At 44.4% G+C, this 23,272-nt stretch overlaps 2 protein-coding genes across 5 annotated transcripts in view; both read right to left on the bottom strand.

Moving 5' to 3' along the window:
• The window catches only part of Gnai3 (G protein subunit alpha i3), a 40,072-nt gene extending 28,215 nt beyond the window's left edge, over positions 1–11,857 (bottom strand). Inside the window, exon 1 of the mRNA XM_021631680.2 lies at positions 11,600–11,857. Coding sequence (XP_021487355.1) covers positions 11,600–11,717 — 118 coding nt within the window. The 5' untranslated portion in view covers positions 11,718–11,857. The remainder of the gene's footprint in view (positions 1–11,599) is intronic.
• Positions 11,858–14,744: 2,887 nt separating this feature from the next.
• Gpr61 (G protein-coupled receptor 61) lies at positions 14,745–20,936 on the bottom strand. 4 transcript variants are annotated; one of them, XR_009594755.1, is made up of 3 exons: positions 18,262–18,436; positions 15,716–18,025; positions 14,745–15,255 (listed from the first exon to the last, which is right to left on the bottom strand). XR_009594755.1 is itself a non-coding variant. In XM_021631642.2 (2 exons), exon 2 carries the CDS (start codon positions 17,466–17,468, stop codon positions 16,119–16,121), a length of 1,350 nt encoding a protein of 449 aa, XP_021487317.1. In that variant the 5' UTR covers positions 17,469–18,025; positions 20,804–20,936; the 3' UTR covers positions 14,745–16,118. The 4 variants fall into 4 exon arrangements, 2 of the variants coding, with proteins under 2 accessions (XP_021487317.1, XP_021487318.1); XR_009594754.1 differs by having other exon boundaries at positions 15,877–18,025; XM_021631642.2 differs by lacking the exon at positions 18,262–18,436 and adding an exon at positions 20,804–20,936 and having other exon boundaries at positions 14,745–18,025.
• Positions 20,937–23,272: the final 2,336 nt, after the last annotated feature.

Below are 23,272 nucleotides of genomic sequence, written 5' to 3'. Positions count from 1 at the left end.
AAAAAAAAAGAGGAGGCTCACTCAGCTCCTCAAATATTACCAAAATGTTATCACCTGAGACTGTGCATAACATAAGCAGAGTACAGGCTGGAGAAGGGCAGACTGTGGCTTCCGTTCCTCACCTTTGCAAGACTGCTTGGGAATCAGTCACTTGTGAGCCAGAAGCCAGTGTGTGTTCTGACTGCCTCAGAGTTCTAATTTTGGCCTGTGGTGAGTAAGTTTCCTTTTTCTTTGAAAGCATGGCAACAAAACCATTTTGGTGCTAAATTATATGGTATTTATATATGCTATGACTTAAAACTGTTTTTATTGGAATAAAAGGAAATAGAAATGCCACAAATAACTGTAATGCATCAGCAGTCCAAAGATCTCATTTTAATTCATAAAAATAATTCTTTATTATAGTGGGAAATGGTCTATCTTCAAGCTAGTAGCAATGCTAAATTCATTCATTAAATAAAACATATTTTAAAAATGTTAGACTCATATCCTAACTCAGACTCCCAAATAATGACGGCAGCACATGCATATGTACATGCATATGTAATCAAATGTAAATACCACACTTTAGAGTCATTTACAGTAAGACATTACAAAATGTGTAAGGGTCTACAAAGTGAAAGGCTTCTATTTTAATTTCCTTTACCATATAATTGCTCAGCAAAACTTCAAGAAGTCTGGGTTTCATAATGCATTTACTCTTCTAGTCAATCTTTTGTGACAGTATTAACTGTGATGGCATTGCCAGAAAAAAAAAAAACAAGCAGTAAGAACAACGCAAAGTGTCTAGACTCTGAAATACATACGCACTTGTGTGTAGAATAAAATATAGCTTAAGACAGCTACTAAAATTTTCAATGAGGGACCAGCAAGATGGTGTAGCAGGTAAGAAGTACTTCTGTGCAAGCCTGAGGACCCGAGTTTGATCTGTGGAACCCAAGTAGAAGGAGAACCAAGTCCTAGAAGCTGACCTCTGACCTCCACAAGTGCATTATGCCACCTGCATTCAAATTCTCCCTGTCATTGTCACATCAATGCTCGAATGAATTTGAAATGTTTTTAATGTTTCAATATGGGCTCGAGAGACAGTCCCGGGCTAAAGAGCACTAACTGCTTTTGCAGGTTAGAATTTGATTCTTATTACCCACGTTGGCAGCCTTTAATGTTGGCAGACTTTGCATTGCAATTACTACTCACTTTTTTCTGAAGATGCCATCAGAGTTAATGCACATAGGTACAATATTTACACATGCACACACACACACACACACACACGTGCATATTCATGTTTAAGACATTTTAAATAAAACAAGACGGTGGTGCATAGTCATGATCCCAGCACCTGGAACAGATAGGAAGACCATCTCCTACACCTGTTCTACACCAGTCATGCAGTCAACACTACCTGCTCAATTGTGTTCTGGGCATTTGTGCACACTCAGAGCAGCGGGCAGCTCAGTGTACAACACTCCCTAGGACGGGCTCCATCTCCAGCACCACAAAGCATCAAAAGGAGCTCCTAAACCTCTTCAAACGTCGTTTCTTCTAAGATTGTCTTTCAAAACATGATTCTTCTATCAATCACATTCCACACATATCACCATAGAGAAGCTGAGGCAGGAGGATCACAAGTTCAAGGGCGAACCTGGCTAAATAAACTCTGAAAAATAAAAAAGGACTTTTAAGGGGGAAGAGGGAAGGAGAGAACCTATGAAAGACAACTAAAAATGCATAATCATAAATAATAGATGAGCCTTTCACTGCAGAGTACAATACTGGAAAGCAGAAAGCTCAATAAAACCTTAATTAAATACAATGCAGCATCCTAGACTGACCCTAGACCAGCAAAAGAACATTAGTGGGAAAACTTAAAATTTAAATACTGTATAAAAGTTAACATTTATTTAACAGCATTAATTTCCTGGTGATTATAAATGTATCACAGGTATTATTTAGCAAGTCAGCACTAAGGAAAACTAGCAGAAGACTACACAGGAACTCTCTGCACCATCCTTGCAATTTTTCTGTAAAATTAATCCAAAATAAAAAGCTTATTAAAATATTTTATTTAAAAATTGTTCTTTTCATTATTTATTTTATTCATGTGAGCATTTTGTCTGCATGCATATCTGTGTAGCACAAGTCTAATACCCAGAGAGTTCAGAAGAAGGCATCAAATACCCTGCACTGGAGTTACAGATGTTAGTAACTGCCATGTGGATACTGGGAATCAAACCTACGTTCTCTGGAAGAACAGCTCTTAACCACCAAGCCATCTCCAGCCCCACATTATATATACCCTTTAAACAGAGAAGCATTCTGCTGCTTCTCAATTATTATTATTATCATTATTATTTGGGACAGGTTTCTATTGTGTGTCCTGAAACTTACTATGCGTAGACTAGGCCTAGGCCTGGAACTCCCAGCAATCTGTCTGCCTTTGTCTCCAGAGTGCTGGGGTTAAAGGCATATACTACCATAGCCTGCTTTTCTCCAATGATTTTAAAATACTTTTAATCTAATGATTTCTAAAGTCACATTGATAAGCCTCGGTCATATCATAATATACTTACTTGTTTTTTAAAATATACTAGGGATGCCAAGTTCACAGTTTACTTAGTAAAAGAGTTTGCCACACAATTCTGATGATCTTAGTTCAAATCCCAGAATCCACAGAGAAGATGGATGGACTATCACGCACGCATCTTACTCCCAGTACTCCTATGGGGAGACTGAAGGCAGAGAAAGGAAAATCATGGAAGCCTACAGGCCACCTAGCCTGGAGTATGTAGCACAACAGCAGAAATAAGCGATCTTGTTTCAAACATGATAGAAGGCAAAAACTGGCTCCTGAAGCAGTCCTGCACATGTGTGCTTAGAATGTGTAAGGACACCCTCCCACCCCCGCGCCACAGGCCCTGACATCAGTACATGACTAAAACAAAGCAAATACCAAACTTGAAAAGGGAATTTTTTGTTATTTGGCCCACTATAAAAACAGGCTATGCAACCACTAGAGGATGGTTAATTACAAGACAACAGAAATCAAGCTACCTTGCTAGGTTTAAATAGTCCTGATTTAAATGGCCATATTAACAGCAAACTAGATGAATAAAAGATGTGAGTAAAGCTTAAACAGGCAAACAAATTTGTGGCAAGACATTTGGGATTCAACTGAAAGAAATTTATATGAGCAAGTAGAAAAAAAATCTCAAGGGCCAGAGAGTTAGCTCAGTGGGTAAAGGCACTTGCTGCCAAGCCTGACCCAAGTTCTATCTCTGGCACCAGAGTGTAGAAGAAGAAAACCAACTACTACAAGTTACCTTCAGACTTCTCCAAGTGTGCTATGGTGTGTACACCCATCCATACTCACACTCATACCCCCCCCACACACAAATAAATACATCAAAAAGAAGGAGAGTGATCAGAAAGCTACTTCCCTCTCCTACTTGAGACAAGGTTTCTCTTCGTAATCTTGGCTGGACAGGAATTCACTACCAAGATCAAGCTGGCCTTGAACTCAACATATCTGCCTGCTTCTGCCTCCCAAGCGCTGGGATGGGATAAAAGTGTGCACCACCAAACCTGGCAAAGAACCACTTTTAAGTTAACAAGAATTTTCTGAGCTGGAATCAGGCTGTAGTGACTAAAAACAAAACAAAAACCAAACAAACAGAAAAACCATAAAGTTGTTGGAGCTGGAAAGATGGCACCATGTTTAAGAGCAATGGTTCTCTTGCAGAAGACTCGAACTGGGTTCCCACCGCCCACATGGCTTCTCACAACTGTCCATAACTCTAGTTCCACGGGTCCAATACCCTCTTCTTGCTCTTGTGGGCATTGTGCACACAGGTGGTACACTCATACACATGTAGACAAAGCACTCACACACCTAAAAGATAGATAGAGAGAGAGAGAGAGAGAGAGAGAAAGATAGATAGACAGATAGATAGATATTTTTAAAAGACAAAAAGAATTTTCTCAGATGGAAAATACTACCATCCTTCAAAAATGTTTTATATGAATTTTAAATTGTCAACTTGAAAACAGAACTTAGCAATAAAATGTCCAAAGTATGCAAAAGTGATGTATCAATAATGCAAACATGAAACTATCTCAACTAATTCTTGATATGCTCTTTTTGTTGTTGTTGTTTCTTTTGTTTTGTTTTTTTGAGACTGGGTTTCTCCATGTAACAGTTTCGGATGTCCTGGAAGTCACTTTGTAGGTCAGGCTGGCCTCGAACTCACAGAGATCCACCTGCTTCTGCCTCCCAAGTGCTGGGATTAAAGGCTTGTGCCACCACCACCCAGCTTAACATGCTTTCTTTTTTTTTTTTTTTAAAGATTTCATTTATTTATTTATTTATTTATTTTATGCATTTATATTAGCGCTTTATCTGCATGTGCACCTGCATGTTAGAAGAGAGCAGTTAAGGGTATAGATGGTTGTAAGCCACCATGTGGTTGCTGGGAATTGAACTCAGGACCTCTGGAAGAGCAGACAGTGCTCTTAACCACTGACCATCTCTCTAGCCCCTTAACATGCTTTCTTAACCTTAAATTCAACATGGAAGTCAAAGGAGGTTCAGGTCTAAAGACCACTTCCTCCTGAAATGTACTTCTAAGTCATTTTTCAGGTGGTCAAATGTGGACTTTCAAGCATCGTCCTCCTTTGCTTAGATGTTATATTATTTCTGTTACAGCCAAAGAACAAAAGGAAATTCATTTACAGGGAGTACTATATCCAAACTAGAACAACTGAACCCTGTTCCTAACAGTGTTATTCAGTTCAAACAGTTTGAATTACAGCAATGATACAGCTGATCACTAATCAGGTAACAGGATAACCTGAATAGATAAAAGCTTAAAGATAATGCCAACCTGAGCCTACACAAGAGCTATACTAAAATGAAGACAACAAAGAGAAAATCAAATACTAAAAGGGCTTATTTTCTCTGTGCTTTGCTGAACATTTACACAGTGAGCAGTTTATAAAGCATGTTTTTAGTTTTTAACTGTCTTCCTAAGCAGCTCTGTGATGTTAAACTAATTTCAACCAAACTGAATAAGAAAAATAACACAAACAGTCCCCTTTGTAACTTGTTAAATTATATGAATTTCACAAGCAAGGGACTACTGAGACCCAATTTCAATGCCTCACTGGTTCCGAGAAGAGAAAATGAAGCTTAGAGATTAAAACCAATCTCACAAGGTTCAGGCTCTATGCCCTGTATTATAATGGTGTCTCCATTTCCGAATTGAGTTACTAGCTGTAAGAGATTTACAAACACTATTGCATTAAATTCTGCTGGCTAGAAAACACATTTTAAAATTAATAACCAGGACAAACTCAGTGCCTGTGGTTCTAGATACTTCATGATACAAGACCACCACCTTAAATTGGTTTTTACTATTAATGTGCTAACTCCTGAGTATTTGAAGCATCTTTCTCCTCCTGTCCCTTGAAGCTTCACCTGAGGAAAAAACCTAAGCCAAACCTGATGCCATAAGAAAAGAACAGCACAGAAAACTCATCTATATTTGCATTGTCAAACATTTTTACCTACTCCTTAACAAGACCTGTAAGCAAAGGCTTTAGTGACAAACAAGTGAGCTGAACCTCTTTCCTTAGTTTTGCATAAGCTCACCTCCTACTCTTTCTTAAAAGCAGTAGACAGAGACGTCAGGTAGAGAGAAACCATTTGTAGTTTTTAACAGTTTAATTTAATTAAAAGTAATTAAATCCAGGTGACATGGCTATTCTGAGTTAGCTGTGTTGAGAACAGGATATCCTACCTCCAGGTAAATTTAAACTTATCTGCCAAGCACACAAAATGACACCTTGACGCTAAGAAGGATCAGACTCAAATGCAGGAGAAACTGAAGCAGTGATGTGCTTGGTTCTCTAATATTTCCACCTCATTCCACTATGTCCAACTTAGATTATATGAATGTCTATTAGGCACAGACACTGTCATTTATTAATCATTATTTCTTTAGCCATGCCTTTTCACTAGAGGACTTTAGCACTTGAAAAGGTCAGCCTTATAAAACTCACGATACTCCATCAACTCTACCATACGCCCACCCCAATAAACTGGATTATGGTGAGTACCTGGCAAGGTTAGACCAACCTGATGCTTTCCCAGGAATCCAGGTTAGAGAGCCTGGAAGCTTGTGATACATGTAGCAAGACTGAACTACCAGGTATAGTGATATGTGAGCCAGAAAAGGTGCCAGAATAAGCCAAAGTTGAAGACTGGTGTATAGTGAGAGGGGAGGAGTATTATAAGAAAGCAAAGAAAGATGATATGAAGAAGTGACTTAGCCAGCAAAGCAGTGTAAGTGGACTTCTGCTCTGGAAGTGAGGAGGGTATTGCAATTCATGAGGATGCAACCTACTCGTATTTCACTGCAGTGCTATCCTTGGATGTCAACTGTGAAGCTGCCTAGTTGGTATGGCTTGTCTATAAACTCCTCCTTTACTTGTACTAGTGTGACCAACAGTTTCCTGTTCCTTATAAACCCTTAGAATTTATTATGTTCTACAACAAAAGATATAGAGAAATCCCTAGGCTTCCTGACTAAAGGACCATATAGTTTGTTTATGCGTATACATATGTATGTGTATATATGTGTGTGTATTCATAAAAACAGCACAAAGTTTTAAAAAGACAGGGACAGAGCATATCCAATTCAGTAAAAGCAGAGCTTCAGTTTCACTGACCTCTAAAACAGATCTCTCCATTAAAACCTATTCTTAACAGAAACAACTGCCCCCAAACTAAAGACTATTTTGTAAATGGTCCAAGTGGAATCAGCTAACACTGTGTTTAAAAGAAGCACAGCTGCAGCCTCAGTTGAGACGTCACAGGCCCCGTACATCTAAGCACTGAGCACCTACTCCATATTCATCCCTGTCTACAACGGCAGCCGGAGAAAACCGTGACGGGACATGGAAAGGTGCAGTGTTTCCATGCTGCGAAGTGAGGACCACCCTCTAGAAAAGGTTCAGGAGGGACTGGCCAGCGCTCAGCACCTAAGAGCCCCTGCTGCTCCGACAGAGGCCTCAGCACCCAGGCTACCAGCAGAAACTCCCGCTCCAGGGAATCTGAAACTCTTCTGGCCTCTGTGGACATGAGGTCCACAGGTGGTGTACCTACAAAGATGCAGGCAAAACACTCATACACACAAAACATCGATCTAAACTTTGCTGTTGTTCGAGTTTTCAAGACAGAGTTTCTCTGCGTAGCCCTGGCTGTCCCCAGACTGGCCCCGAACTCACAAAGCTCCACCTGCCTCTGCCTCCTGAGTGCTAGGATTAAAGATATGCACCATCACCACCTGGCTTCCAAAATAATTTTTTTAAAGACACAAAGAATAAGGTTACTAAATTTTTTTTCAATGCTTATTTCTACTTTTTATTCCAGGTTCTTTTTTTTTCTCCTGGTGTGATTAAATCCACACTAGAGATTTAGCTTCTACAAGCCTTATTCTAAAGAGGTGGCAAAAACTACAGTGACTACCACCCCACAGGGGGATCAAAGGAGAATCTTATTTTCAATGATCACATCCCACCAGTAATTTGAAAATTAAATATGAATAACCAATTGTATAATATAAAATTTAAATGCAATATTCTACTTCTTTGCATGCAACTTAGGTTTTGCCATAAAATATAAATTATCAGCACAAGATTATGAATTGAAGATCTTTGCATGTTAACATGAAGAATGTCAAGTGTCTGAAACAGTCTTCAAAAATAGAAACTAAAATGATAGGCCTCACAAGCAGTCAGCAGACAGAGGTTGCCATTTACTGATTGTTATCATCTAAACACTAACACTAAGCATTCTGCATACATTACGTCATTTCATATTACGAAACAGGAAGAATCATCCCTACTTACATACGTGAATATAATCCACATGGTTAAGTGATTTGTTCTGGGTTTCACAACCAGCTGATGGAGGTGGAAGCTTAATTTGGTTTTTGTCTGAATCCAAAAGCAGTGTCGTTATAGATTACACTAGCACCTCCCAACTTTTGTAACATCATGACATATATCAGAGCAGGCTTTGGTGGAAGAGGCTTTTTTTTTTTCATTACAAGATTATGCCATGAAAAGGAAATGTAAAGTATTACAGGTTATTAAATAATGAACTAGTATAAACCTTGCAAATAATTTTTCTCTTCAAAGTATCAAATTGAAGAAATTTACAGAATGAAAACTATCCAAATACTATTTCAACTGCTGTGAATTCTGAAGTAATACAATTATTTCAGAGCTAGGTATGATGCACATACTCATGATCCTCTATGCTGGAAGGCTGCGGCAGGTTGAGTGCTAGGCTAATCTGAGTGGCTTACCCTGCTGCCCCTGTCTCAAAACAAGACTTCAGATTTGAACATACAATTCCAAAGAGCATACCTACACACCACCCTGTACACACTAGCTGGGAATGGTTACATGATACGGTGGGGAACTGTAACCACAGCAAACTCTAAAAACAGCAATTTGACATAACAAGCTCTATCTAAAGGAAATCCAAACCAGAGGAGGAATTACAATCCTGAAGTCTTCCTTAGTAATTAAGCCTATACTTATTCACTTGAACTTCTACAGTACTTTTTTAACACTGACTTTTAACTATAATAAACAGTTAATTTTGCTGGATATGTTTTGCTTTACATTACTACCATATTTAATCCTCCTAGCAATTGTAAAGAATTATCTACTTTCTCTAACTTAAACTAGCCAGGCACATTGGTACCTGCCTATAAGACCAGCACTCAGGAAGGAAGAGGCAGACGGATGGATCTCTGTGAGTTCCAGGCCAGCCTGGTCTAGCAAGTTCAGGATAGCCAAGGCTACAAAGAAAAACCCTGCCTGCGTGTATGGCGGGGAGAAGGGGTTAAGAAACTGAAGCAAATGGAAATGACTTTCCTAAGGTTACAGCTAGTAAACACAAATTAGAATTTGAAGCATTCTGAATTCAAAGTCCATGCTGCTAATCACTACACAAAACTACAGCCACAAAAGAAAGAAAATATAGGAACCAGTAGAAACAGGAGAAGTAGATTTCGGTTTAAACTAAATCAAATAGCTTCACAGTGCTGAAGTAAAATGCTTTACATGTACCAAAGGAAACTTTCTGCAGCCAAAAAAATAAGGGGATAATTGGAATACTATATAGGATTCTTTTTATATACCACATACGTAAATTTTACGTAAAGAAATATCATGAAAGATCATTTTTTAAAATTCTTAGGAAGCCAAGTAGGGTGGCGCACAGCTTTAATCCCAGCGCTCAGGGAGGCAGAGGCTGGCATATCGATGTGAGTTCCAGGCCAGCCTAGCCTACAAAGCAAGTCCAGGACAGCCACAGAGAAACCTTGTCTCAGGAAGGGTGTGTGTGTGTGTGTGTGTGTGTGTGTGTTAGAATTATTAATTTTATGTGTCTGAATGTTTAATTCACTCTGCATCTGTATGTACGTACCACAGACAGGCCTACAGATGGCTGTAACCCACGTGGGTACTGCGAGCCTACCTCAGGTCCTCTGTAAGAACACCCAGTGCTCTTAACTGTTGAAGCACGGTCTCCAGCCCCATGAAAGATCGCATTAGGACACAGCTCAGGTAAGACAAGCTGTTTCTGCGACCTACTTCAATTTACTGGTTTCATTTGCTCAAAACACTGTCGTAAAAAAATCCTGATGGGGGGAAAACCTTTTTTATGAATTTTGAGGACAAGATTCTCCCAAAACAAAACAAAAAGCTTAAAAAAAAAAAAAAAGCTGGTAAAAATTAAAAACAAATGTTTTAGTACTTTGAACTTTACTTAAACTTTCCAAATTCTGTAAGATACCGTCATGTGTTTAATTTTTTCTTAATTAAAGGAAATAAAGGCCCCAAATGAGTTTTCCAGATATTTCGATAGTGCTTGCCTGTTTTTTTCAATGGTCAATATAAATCAAATCACAGAAGGTGAGAATACATCTTTAATTTCACAATTGATTGATCAATATAGAAAGTGCTAATGTCACTGATATGGTGATATATGCTGTAATCTAGCACTGGGGAAGCTGACTGTTGGAGGATGGAGACCTGGAGGCCAGCCAAAGATGCGTAGTGATACTGTCTCAATACACAAAAACGCAGAGAAGGAAACTGACAAGTGTGTTTCATATAGCTCCGAAAGGCTCCCGTGAACCAACATCCAGCACAAGGTTGATCAAGCTGGTTGGCTAACAGGAAATACTTAAGTACCTGCTAAGTACCAGAAACCATGTTCATTCACAGAAGATGCCTGTTCCACAGACACTGGCAGTCCGGAACCATGACTTGAATTCACATCTTCTGGAAGCTCCAACTCCACTTTTTCCTCTTATCAGAGTCACCACTTAGAGCTTCCACAATATAGAAACCAGCACCCAGCACATCTTCAAGCACAAGGGCAGTCTGAGGTTATGGTGGGTGTGTCCATCCTCTGGAGCTGTACAAAGTGAATCTGGAACTCTACAATGATTTCCCGGGATTCAATTTACCGAAAAAGTTCTGGTGCTTACAGAACCTGTGACTCATACTTACTCTGATCTAAAACATTCCCCAAAAGTATGAATAATGAATACAGCTGGATATATTGGTAGGTTAATGCCAGAAAATTTCATATGACTTTACTGGGCCTGTCAAAGTTTAAAACTAAACTATCCTGACTAACACTATATAAAAGCCACCTGAGTATAAAGCAACACGCTGTAGTCTGGAAGCCAGTATTTTTATTTTGAAAACCCCAATAAAAAAACTTACCACAATCTTCATGGTAAATATGTTCCATTCCACGTTATCCTATACTACTGTATCTACTGTAAACCACAGTATCTTCCCTGCTGTAATCTACTGTCCTCTATCACCAACCTCAAAGATGGCATTCATTCAGTTTCCTCAGCTTACACCATCCCTATCCCTTTAATAAAAACAGGAGTTACAGAACCTCAAGAGGAAAAAAATAAAAGATTGAAAAACTTGAAAGAGTACAGCCGGCATCGGCACCCAAGTTCTGTCCTTTTATACCGAAGGACTTGTCACTTACTTTACCCGCCTACCCCTTTACGTTCCCGGACAATCCACCTTACTTAAACAGTGCAAAAAGACGTGCGTTCTTTGACAAACAGCGCAGGTTCTCTACGTGACCCCTCTGTACTAGCTTGCCGTCAAGAATCAAACTCACACAAACCCTGGACAGGCCCACCCGACCCCATATCTACCCTCCTTGACACATCCCAATCCAACGTGAAACCTCCCTAACATCGGTCCCTCCCTTTACGAGCCTTTCCCGGATTCCTACCACAGCCTCAGAGCTCCACACTCTCCAACTCTGAGAACTATGCCAGCCGGGTTACACCCTCTCCAACCCGAAATCCCCACGCCTTCCGGGGCCTCGATCACCAACCCCAGCACCCGCCCCGAGCCGGGCATTCCCTCCCGGTCCCTTTGGGGTCCTTTCTGGCAGCCTGGTCAGACCCCTCCGAGCTCGGGCTACTCCCGGGCCGGGCTCCCGGGATCTAGCGCTCCGGCTCCGCCCCCAGCCCCTCACCGAGCAGCAGCAGCTTCACTTCTTTGGCCGCCTTCTCCCCGTCCTCCCGCAAGTTGCGGTCGATCATCTTGCTCCGCTCCACCGCCGCCTTGTCCTCGGCGCTCAACGTGCAGCCCATGGCGGCGGCGGGAGAGGGGACCGGGCCCTGGCTCACTCACACACCGCGGGAACCGCGACTCCACCGGCGGAGACGCGTCTTCTGCTGGGCGGTGGCCTTCCCCGTCAGCTCCCTGAGCGCCCGGAAGAACCGGATATCTGCTGTTTACGACACTTCCGGCGACGCCCGGCGGCCGTTACCGCTCCGAGCTCTGCGGCGGTGGGAGGCGGTGGAGGTACGGAAAGCGGAAGTCCTCAGGAGTCTGGCCTTGCGCGCGGAGCGAGGGAGCTTTGTCACTCCGCACCTCCCAGCCCTACAGCCCTTTTACTTCTTAGGCTCTTGGGCTTTGCATTCCAAGGGTAGAAAAAGCGGGACTTCCAGCTCGCGGTGCCCTCTTGAGGACGCACGGAAGGTTTGGCGATGAGGACCGGATTCCTAAATGAGAGCTCACAGCCCCCGGGGAAATTCACCTGGGGAAAGACTCCCTTTCCAGAAAAATCTTGTTGATCTGTGATGTGGAGCCCGGGTCTGTGCCCAAAGCCGAGTGTTGGAAACTTCCGCCAAAGTTGTCTCGGTCTGATCTTTGCGCCTGGGTTTTCATCCATTCCTCACGCTACCACCCATAGTGCCAAGACTAGGCATAGTCTCCTGCTCTTAAAAAGTATGTCTTAGTCCTTCTGCTACCCCGTATGAAATTCTGTAAGCTGTACATTCGCCTGGCACTCCTGTGTTAGCAAAGAATCGCTCGACTGCTAGCAAGTAGTAGAACATGAAAAATGGGTGTAGCTATAACATTTCCATGCTTCCCTTTCTCCAACTTAAACGACGGCTCTACCTTAGGTTCTTAGTCCAATACCCAGAAGCAAACCAGCGCATCATCGTTAATCTAACAAGAGTTCCTACGTTATAACCACAGAAAAAGGAGGGTTTAGTAAAAGGTGCCTCTGTAGTACCACCTGAAGATTTGTAAATCACAGCCCTGTGAAGGTAATCCTAAAGTACCTTTACTGTCAAATGGCCACAGTGACTCGCCACTCGTTTTAGGAAGGGGATCTTTTTGCAGCCATTGAAACCTTCCCCTGAAATTTAAAACCTTTCTCTAGTATTTTAAGCTAAACTTAAATCTTAAAATCCCCAACAGAAAAGTCATTTCAGTGAAAAGTAATTAATTAGAACTATTTAATTAGACAATTAACCTCATCCACTTCACCATAATGCTTATCAATTCCAAGGCTGAATTTCCACTCATTTCCTACTGACCATTAAAAAGAAAGAGGCTGCTTTTCCCTTACGATCACTTCTGGGGGAAAGGGCTCAGAAGGCAAGGGGAAGTACAACATTTAATGAGTATCTGTTTGCCAGGTATGGCTTGGCATTTCCATGTCTCATCTCTTAATCCTCACAGCAACCTTGTGAGGTAGGTAATATTGATCCCCATTGTCACAGATGAGGAAATAGACTCAGAGAAATTAAGTGGCTTTCAGTAAACATATCTACCTACTTTCAACTGTACCCCCTTTTCTACCAGGCCTCTAAAAGGGATTGCTTAGGGACACCTGACAACAGAAAGTTTTTATCTCAATACCAAGATGTAGACAAAAATAACTGACAGGATGATTGTCTCGTCCTATTGTTTCCTCAGCTTTTAAGGGAGGTTTTGCACAGGAACAGCTTTTAAGAGCTAAGGATTGGGGGCTGGAGAGATGGCTCAGAGGTTAAGTGCACTGCTTGCTCTTCCAGAGGTCATGACTTCAATTCGCAGCAACCACATGGTGGCTCACAACCATCTATAATGAGATCTAGTGCCCTCTTCTGGTGTTCAGATATACATGCAGGCAGAACATTGTATACATAATGAAATAAATAAATAAATCTTAAAAAAAAAAAACTAGCTAAGGATTGGGGTTGGTGAAATGGCTGAGCAGTTAAAAACACTGGCTGCTCTTCCTGAGTTCAATTTTCAGCAACCACATGGTGGCTCACAACCACCTATAAAGAGATGTGATGTCCTCTTCTGTCATGCAGGTGTACATGCAGACAGAACAGTCCTACATTAAACAAAACAAAACAAAACAAAAACATAATAAACAAGTTTCTTAAAAAAAAAAAGAGCTAAGGATTATATACTGAACTTTACCAATCTGTCTCAGTGAGTAGAAAATTCCTGGAAGGTGGTCATAGCAAAAGTTGTGAGGAAAGTTTCCTTTGTTATAAAGGGAAATTTTTACTTCCTTTATGATCTGTTCCTACAACAAGGTGGGGGAAGGGGAGGAATGGCAATTAGTTAATGGCAGCAAGATCTCACTGTCAAGTTATTTCAGTATGAATTAGAAATCTCCTTGTACTTAAAACTTCCTTTTTATATAAAGCAAGGGTTGGAGGGCTAAGTAAAAAAAAAAAATTTAACAAAATGGCTGCCAAGCAATGTTTAACACACACACACACACACACACACACACACACAATTACCCTTCCTAAGTACCTTTCCTGTTTCTTCTGAGCTCACACTGCCATCTACTGGGCAGTTTCTGGGTCTACCAGCTGATTGGTGGATTAATATATATGAAAGTTTTTCCCGTATTATATAGTAGGAAGGAGATTTCTCAGCATGAATTTATCTCAAAAGAAAAAGAAATAGTTTTGAAGTTGAAAGGGCTCTCATTTCTAAGAGATTTCCTCAGTGGAACGGGCACTAGACTAGAAGAATACACAAATGATAGGAAGAAACTTGGAAATTTACCTAATCCAAAAGGGAAAAAAGCTGTTTGCCCAGTTTTATTTAATAGGTTATTTTCTTCCCTGCAGAGTTTTGTTTACATCCCCCACACCTTCAAGGACAAGCAGGGAGTGTCTATGTATCACTTCCATGAATTCTCAGAAGGCAGAACTACAAACCTTATCAGACCTAAATGCTCTACAAAAATACAGAATATCTGATCAAGTTAGACTGTGAACTCCTTAAACTCAGAGTCCACACATCATCTGTGTGTCCCATGGAGTGTTGGTGTTCTGCTATTTGTGCACTGAATAGAACTGAAGGAGTCAGTGTTGATATTAATATAACTTTTTATCATAAAATTTATTAGTTGTTGAAAGGGGAAACTACTCCGCCCCAACCCGCTTTCCCCCTTTGATGTCCAATTAACAAGAAATCTGTTCAGATGTAGACACATCACCCTCTGGATCAACCTTGACCCTTTAGTATTTGAGTGAGGGAAGTGGAATGGACAGGACCCAGATAGGTAGCCTATCCAGCTTGCAGTCAGTCCCTCTCCATTGAGAATACCATCGCTGATACTAACCAACATAGTTCCTGTAGTCTTAATAAACAGCAAGGCCCAACTCTCTGCCCTCTCTCCAACCTAGGGCTGCAGGTAGGAGACAGTTAAGTCTTTATCACAGAAGCTAATTTTGAGAGCAATGAATGAGAGCAGGGAGGCATTTCATGGACTATGGAAACCCCACCCTTCCCGTGCCCGACCTTAGTCTCTTGTACCCGATTGTCCAGGGGGCTGGAAGTGGGTCACTGCCATGAGGAGAGAGATCAAGGAGGCCAGTCCTGGAAAGAAAAGATTGGCAGTATTATTGATCAGAGTAATTTACCTGACCTTTCTGTATCCAGCCACATTATCAATTCAAAGACTAACACCCATCCTCATCTCTCTAACCTCCCCAGTTACTCTAGTTACTCAAAAGACAGGGAGGAAAGAGGCATCCTTTCTCACACTTGTCTCTGCTGTGATCAGGACCCACATTTGATCTCCTGCGTGCAGGAAAGAGAATAGGAGAGAGCTGCAGAACATTTTTTTTTTCTGTCTCCTACTCCACTACCCCAATTGCAGTTTTCCTTGCTGCTGGCCAGATTCAGGAAAGACTTCACTCCACAGGTCTTCTCAGTTTAAGAGAAATCTTACAGATTAACTTTTAAAAAGGGATCTATTAACTCATGGAAACACTTGGCTAGTTTTGTTCTTTTTAAAGCTCGTAAGCAACTGAGAAGATGTAGGCCATTGTCTTACCTTGGTCCCGTGTAAGCATTACTCTATTATACTGGAAAGAAGTAAACCTCAGTGGTCCCCACAGTAACTTCTCCTAGCCTGCTGCTCCAGCGCCTACCCTTAGGAAGTTTCCCTGTTTCCTGAGGCATGAAAAGTTCACTGGTAGAAAGGCTTTACCTCACCTTTGTGACCCTTTTCTCTCATCACCGTCTCACCATACCCAGGTTCCCTCCCCCAATAGTCAAAGATCACATCCAAGTCCAAGGCTTTTGCCACATTGTCCGTCCTGATGGCTCTGGTCCTGACCCAGGAAACACCAAGCAAAAGCTAAGTCCAGAGACCCCAGCCCAAACCCCAGCCAACTGGAAAAGCAGTCCATGAGATCATAAACCAGCCCCAAGCCTTATTTCTCTCCAAGTGTCCATCATGACTCCAGCCTTGGTGAGGGGGCAGGACGGAGGTAGCTGTCGGACATGATGATGTCGCCGGTGAGCTGCTGCTCCAGGAACTCCGAGGTCTCCTCAGCAATCTGGCCTGGGATTCGAAAGTCAACAGCAGGCGGTGGCTCCTGCTTAGGGCTGGGCAGGGGCCGGGAAACCCAGTTCTCAGAGGTCCCCTGAAGAAACTGCAGGAAATTCTCCTCAATGGAGCCCTCCCGACTAGGCAGCCTCAGCTCCTCCTCTGGAGCTGCCTTGAAGAAGCACACAAACTGTTTGCTAAGCTCTCCCCGGATCTGACGGTTGAGACATCCATAGAAAAAAGGGTTGGAAGTGAAGCAAAAGTAGCCAATCCAGGTCACCACATTCTCCACCTGTCCTGTTGAAATGGGCTGAGCACTCAGGGCAACATAGAGATGGAAAGAGAAGTAGGGCAACCAACAGAGCAGGAACTGTCCCCCTACAGCCAAGAGAACCACTGCTGCCTTCCCACCCCCAAACGTCCGGTGTGGGGTGGTCTGCTGAGCCCCAGAGCTGGTGACCATAGTAGAGCGGCTACTGAGAGACTCGGAGCGTTGCCGGGGCGTCTCCATCCACGTGGGCAGCGGCCCGTGTTGCATGGCAGCCACGCGAGCCACTCGGAACATGCTGCAGTAGACCACAAAGATCAGGATCAAGGGCAGCAAGAAGTAAAGGACAGCAAAGACTACCACAAAAAGCTGGCAGTAGGCACTGTGGCTCCATTGGAGAGAACAGCCTGGGTTAGCGCTGGGAGCTCCTTCCTCCCAGTAGACCTTTCCCAACACTGGCACAGAAGCCATGGCCAGGGCCTTTACCCACACGCCCACCAGCACGGAGGCCACCAGCCCCAATGTCATGCGCACCTCGTAGCGCATAGGGTGGACCACATAATAGTAGCGCTCCACGTTAATGGCAGACACTGAAAGGATGGCCAGGCTGACAAAGCAAACGCTCAGGAACAGGTAGAGGCGGCAGGCCACTTCCCCAAAAAGGGCATGGTCAAAGAGGGCAGAGCTGGAGAGCATGGCCAGGGGCATGAGGGTCAGGGCAGCCAGCAGGTCCACCAGACAGAGATGGAAGACGAAAACGAATTTTCGGAGGGCAGGCGTTTTGGCAATAACAGCCATCACAGCGGCATTGCCGGCCACAGCAGTGAGGTCCAGCAGCAGCATGAAGAAGAGAGCCACAGATTCTGAAGCCACGTCCCGTAGTCCCAACTCTGGGACCCCGCTGGCAGTAGAGGGACCTGGGGTTTGAAGGGCCCTTCCCAAAGTGGACGAATTTCCTGATGACTGGGGGATGGGTGAGGACTCCATGGGGCCGGAAGAGGACACCCAGGGCACTTCCTACTACAGGCCCATCCCCCATCCTACTCCACGACCCTGGGATGTAAGCCCAGGCTCAGGCTTCCCAATCTCGCTGGGGGCCTTCTGCTGGAGCCTGTAAGGCAGGCTCTTGTCCCCAGCCTTCAAGCTGGGCCCCTGTGTGGACAGAGCGCCAGGACAGGCAGCTCTGAACTCAGGAACTCATGTCCAGTTTCTGTCCGGAGGTAGCCCCAGGGTCAGCCCTGGTGATGGGAAGGATCCTCACATACTCCTAAGCCGCCTTCTGGGTGACCTCTGGTACCTCTTTGCCGCTTTCTTTTCTAGTTCTCCATGTTTTTCTTCCCTTTTGAGGGCAATCCTAAAGTTCTGTCAGCCTCCTCCAGTGTCCTGCTTCGCTCTAGGACAGAGATCCCGCTTTAGGGTTGCTTGTGTGGATTTTCTGATTTTTCATCAGAATGGGGAGCAGAAGGAGCCTAAGATTCAGCTTCTGGTTCCAGGTGTTACTAACTCTGCAACTCTTCTGGGCTCCAGTTTCCTCATGAAGGCATCTGCAAAAGGAAGAGATAACACCTATTTCGTAACTGCTCGCAGGGTCTGGTCTGGTTGCAGTACTAATCCTGCACAATAAGAGTTTACATGGTGCTCAGGACACACTCCGGGCCCTGCCCTAAGCACTCCAGGTCCCTCAGCTCACCTCCATCCTCCCACGATCCCAGGAGACAGACGGTATGACCTCCATCTCTCCACAGATAGACCTGCAGCCTGGAGAAGTTAAGGAGCATACCTAAGATCACGCAGCTCAGGAGAGGCAAGCTCAGAGTAGTCTGCCTTCAGGGACGGTTCTTTTGCCCGCCATGCCTCTCTATGCGGGGAAAGCAGCCTCCGTATCAACTAGAGTACAGCAGGCTTTCAGGAAATCATCGCTGAACTTGAACAGACCCTGCCAACATCTCCCACCATCACCTAGAAAGAACAGCTGCATTTCAGTCCCTACTGACATCATCACTCCCAAAACAAAGAGCTGCCAGTTTGGGAATGCCGAGGAAGCTGCAGTGAAGACCAGATGCCCAGCTGCAAGGAACGCCAGCTCATCTGCTCCTGAACTCCCATGGCCAGGGGACACATGCCATTTGAAAGCTGTCCTTCTCTACCTACTCTATAGCTTCTCAGGGCTGTGGTATTCTGGCTGGTGGAAGAGCAGCAGCCCCATTTCCCAGGTTTCTGCCACTAAGCAAGGATTGCTCACCCCAAAGCTCTCTTGGTTTTGACCTCTTCCCATGATCACATGACAAAGGGTGAGCGTGAATGTTCATGTAAAAAGGGTGAAGGTGTTGAGGGGCAGGGTGGAGGACTGCAGTTATAGAATTGGGTACACAGAAAGGAGAGAAAGCCAGACCAAACCATCACCTCCCAGATCTCCCCATCAAGTGACAGGTCACATCTGTTTATTATGTCGTTATCCACATTAAGCCTGCATATAATTGAAACAGATTGTCCCCAGTGTAATTAACATATATCAACCCTCAATAACTAATATAATTAATAATCATTAGTAATTAACTAATGATTAGCATATATGTATATAAGCCCTCAATACAGTATGCTAAGTTACACAGTCTAGAGACAAGCCATGGAATGCCAAGTCTGCTGGCCATTCCGTAGAGAAGTTAAAAGTTTTTCTAGGCCACACTTTGTACAACTGTGAAATGGGAGGTTTGGACCACAAGACTGGCAAGCTTTCTACATATAACATTTTGCTACTCTGTGAGTTTCTGGGATGGGGAACACCTGGTGGTTTCTACCCTTAAAAAAACTTATCAATTCTACAGCTGCAGTGAAGAGAACCACATAACTTTCCAGAGCCCCACTCCTCTCAAAATTATTTTATAACCACCCTAAACCTTGCCGTAATCCAACTTCTAACATGTCACGCATGCATTAGGTGTTCAGTGCAATTCTTTTGAGTTGAATCAGACTCAAGTTGACTAATTGAATCCTGGCCCCAGCGTACAAACTCCTGAAATATTCAGTCAGTTATCTGTGTGCCAGCCAGGGGATTCTCTCTGAGGAGGATAGCCCAGACTCCTGGATTTGCGGCTTCCCTAACTTTGGACAACTGCCTAGAGACATACCTCTCTCCAGGGAGATGTCAGATTCTCATAAGACAGTCTACCAGGAAAAAAAAAATGCCTGAAAGAAATCCTAGAGATTGCATCTTTTACCCTTTACTCTCCACTTCCATCCTCCCTTGGAGTGGGGCCTAAAAGACGTGGTGCCCAAAGAAGGAAGAGTCCACTATGTGTGGATAGATAGCAGGAGTCCAATCCAGCAAGGCACAGCTATAATCCCTGACTGAGAAAGGCATACATGGTTTTCATGTGGACACATGGACACGCAGGGGTGCTATGCAGCCATGATGGAGCCTTAGGCAAGAAAGCACTAGGCATATTTCTTTCTCATAGTTCCCCCACCCCCAAGTCTTGTCAAATTCTAGGATTCCAATTTGCCTTGTAACAGACAGACCAATATAGTTGGATACTAGGTACTCTCTCATTGATGGAGGGTTTTAGAGGGGAGGGCTGTGGTGTAACTGCCTCATAGGGGAAACCCAGGGAGTCTGACTCCACTCCTAGCTCATGTCATCACGCCTTCCACCTCAGTAGATGCTTGCACCCTCCCACTGCTTCCTTTACTACCACCTCCTCATCTTCGAGACCTTAGTACCTGGAAGGCTCTGCCAGCCTAGGGTCTGAAGTCTGGCCTCTGACAGGGCCATGGTCAAGTGACAGCTGTCCTCATCTCGGGATGTAGCATGTACACACGTGCCTAGCCCAGGGCCACAAAGGTATTGTTGGGATTCACATGTACCTGAGTCTCACACCCAGAGCTTCTGTGCCAAGGATCAGAGCCTGGCCTACCTTCAGGCAAGAATGTGGTCTTCTTAGGCCAGGGGAGATTTTTCTCCCTGGCAGAACTGCCCACGCCCAGGACACAGATGCCCATCATCCTGGAATGCCGAAGGGCCTGTTCCTAGGATGTGGGGACCTCTCTGTATGACACAAGGCAAGGCAGACAGGGAATGCTGTCTGTTGCAGAATGGAGTTACTCTGGCCAGCAGGAGATGATCAACCTCCCTTTTCTTGGCTTTAGAGATGCCCACACGCCAACACTACCTTTGGGACACCTGGAAGCCCATCCTCTGACAGAACTGCCCACCGTAGGGCTGGGTGGGCTGCTCCTTGAGATGCCATCCTTCTGTAAGGTGAGGCAGCACTCACCAAGCCCTGGGTCTGCCCCCCAATCCTGGCCTAGTCGGCAACTCCTACCTTTGCTGAGCAGCTCCCAGCTCCTATGTGATAGCTCCTCTCAGCTGATGCTTCTCCAAGGCTGCTGAAGCCTGAACCACTGCAGTAAGCGGAGAGAGGCAGCCAGCAGAGCAGGATGCTCAGAGAGCTTCTGGGTCCTAGTGGCCTCCTGCTATCCACCAGCCCTTGAGAGCCACTTCTGGAGCAAACAGCTGGGCCTCGGGGCTCCCAGGCAAAGTGCCGAGGAAGCTCTGTTAATCATGTTTCTCTCAGGAATCTGGACTGCATCTCAAAGGCTTCCAGGAGCCAGCTGATGGCAAGCAGATCAGGGGAAACCCTCCCAATCAGCCTGGTGAAAGAAAAAAAAAAAAAAAGTCCCAGGCACTTAAGAGCTGAGTTACCTTGGGCAAGTCATTTCCATTTGGCCCTTGTTTCTCATCTGCTCAATAGGATGATGAGATAGATGACCCCCAAGGTTTCTGACATCCTTGATGTTCATTGTGCGGTTCTGTATGATGCCAGCACCAAGGTGCTACTGTAGTAGGCTGAACCCTGCATAGCCAGAACTTCAAGATTCAACCTGGGAGGGCTCCAGCGGCTGACCCATGGTTTGACTCCTTTTGGGATGGGTAAATTTGTGTAGTAGACAGATGAATGAGTAGCAGTGGAATTTGAAGAGGAAGCCATCTTGACCATGCACTTGTCCCCCACCCAAACCACACCACTATTATTTGCTTAAGCTCTGGGGCTTATAAAGACAGGGGAATGTAAGATCTCCTGAGCTCCCTTCCACATGTCCACACCTCTGCTCCTAAAGGCAGAGGTAGGAGCCAGGTTCCCCGGAAGGCTCAGGTTGGTCTGTATTTGTAGAGCTGGACAGAGCCAAGGGCCTCACTCACAGGGTGTCACCACTATATGACAAAGCTTTAGAAGGGAGAGAAGGAGTCTGGCCTCCTGCTAGCTATGAAGAACATGGTCAGTGACCGATCCCAAGAAGAGGTTTCTAAAGAGGCATCTTAAAATCCCCACGGAGTATGAACTCACTCTTTTCTCTCTTTTAAGTTTGTTTCATGTATATGGGTGTTTTGCCTGCATGTGTGTAAGTGCTCATCTGTGTATGTGCATGGAGGTCAGAAGAGGGTGCTGGACCCCCGACCTAGAGTTTGGGATGGAAGTGAGCTACCACGTGGGTGCTGGAACCAAACCTGTATCCTCTGAAAAAGCTCCAAGTCCCGAGCCAAGCAACCCTCTAGCCCCAAGAGGTTCATATTCATTCATTCTTTTTTTTTTTTTTTCAAGGTTTTCCAAGACAAGATTTCTCTGTATAACCCTGGCTTTCCTGGAACTCACTCTGTAGACCAGGCTAGACTCGAACTCAGAGATTCACCTGCCTCTGATGGGATTACGGGTGTATGAAAGCGCTGCCTGGCTGGTATCCATATTCTTGAGGTGAAGGCATTGCTCAGAAGGCACAGCCCCACCCCACAGCAGAGCTGTGAGCCTGAACAGGGAATTCAGATCAGATCTGGAGCTGACACCGGAGCCTTGTCAGGGAGCCACCTGCGTATTCAACAACTCCTTCTGGCTTCAAAAGGGAATGCTAGAATCGCTTACTAGATCCAGACAAAGATCTGTAAAACCAGTGACTTACCCAAGAAACTCAGAGGACAGACTAGCTTCTTTAGGCCCCAAACCAACAACCAAGAGAAACTGACTAGCTTAGCCTAAAATTTTTTTTTTTTTTGAGACAGGGTTTCTCTGTGTAGCCCTGTCCTGGAACTCACTCTGTATACCAGACTGGCCTTGAACTCACAGTGACCCGCCTGCCTCCACCTCCCAGAGTGCCTACCACTGCACCCAGCCCTCCCAGAATTCCTAGTGAGTGGCAAACCCTTGACATATGACCCTTCAGTCCTCACACCAGTGTTTAAGGCAGCAATTACTCACCTCTGAGGCGAAGAGGGCATAAGGTGAAGTGACCTTCTCCGGACCAAATACAGCCAGAGCCAATATTTGAACCCTATTTATCTGTTCAAAGATAAAGTGCTTTCTCAGTCCTCCCCAGTCCCATGGCCTCTCTGGAGTCCTGATGTGACGGTCAAGACAAAAGCACAGACTGATACAAGCCCCAGAACCCCTTCCAGGGATTCAGAGAGAGCTAGGGGCAGACAGGATCTTTGCAACAGAAATAGAGACAGAAGCACTGGACAGGGGTCAGGAAAGCACGGTCTAGCTTTGGATGTGCTCTCCTGCTCAGAAGTAAGACCTTGGCTTCCGAGCTGACTGTGCATTACTTTTTCCATATGTAAAAAAAAAAAAAAAAAAAGTCAAAATTCCTCACTCCCCAGTGTCTTGAACAGTGGTATGGAGGTTGCAATACAGAGAGAGTCTGCTACCCAGGGAGCTAGTACAGTTATCATGGCCGGCCACTAAGCTGGAGTGGGGCCAAGGGAAAGGTCATGAGCCCCCTACTAAAAAGCTATGGCGGGG

The sequence above is a fragment of the Meriones unguiculatus genome, chromosome 10 (assembly GCF_030254825.1).
Source record: "Meriones unguiculatus strain TT.TT164.6M chromosome 10, Bangor_MerUng_6.1, whole genome shotgun sequence".
NCBI classification, from domain to species: domain Eukaryota; kingdom Metazoa; phylum Chordata; class Mammalia; order Rodentia; family Muridae; genus Meriones; species Meriones unguiculatus.
The sequence above is the reverse complement of the archived record's forward strand: the minus strand, read 5'-3'. Positions and strand labels throughout refer to the sequence as shown.

Bases quoted from the DNA above. Each gene is read 5' to 3' on its own strand.
- Gpr61 (XM_021631642.2), bottom strand. From the start codon at position 17,468: ATGGAGTCCTCACCCATCCCCCAGTCATCAGGAAATTCGTCCACTTTG.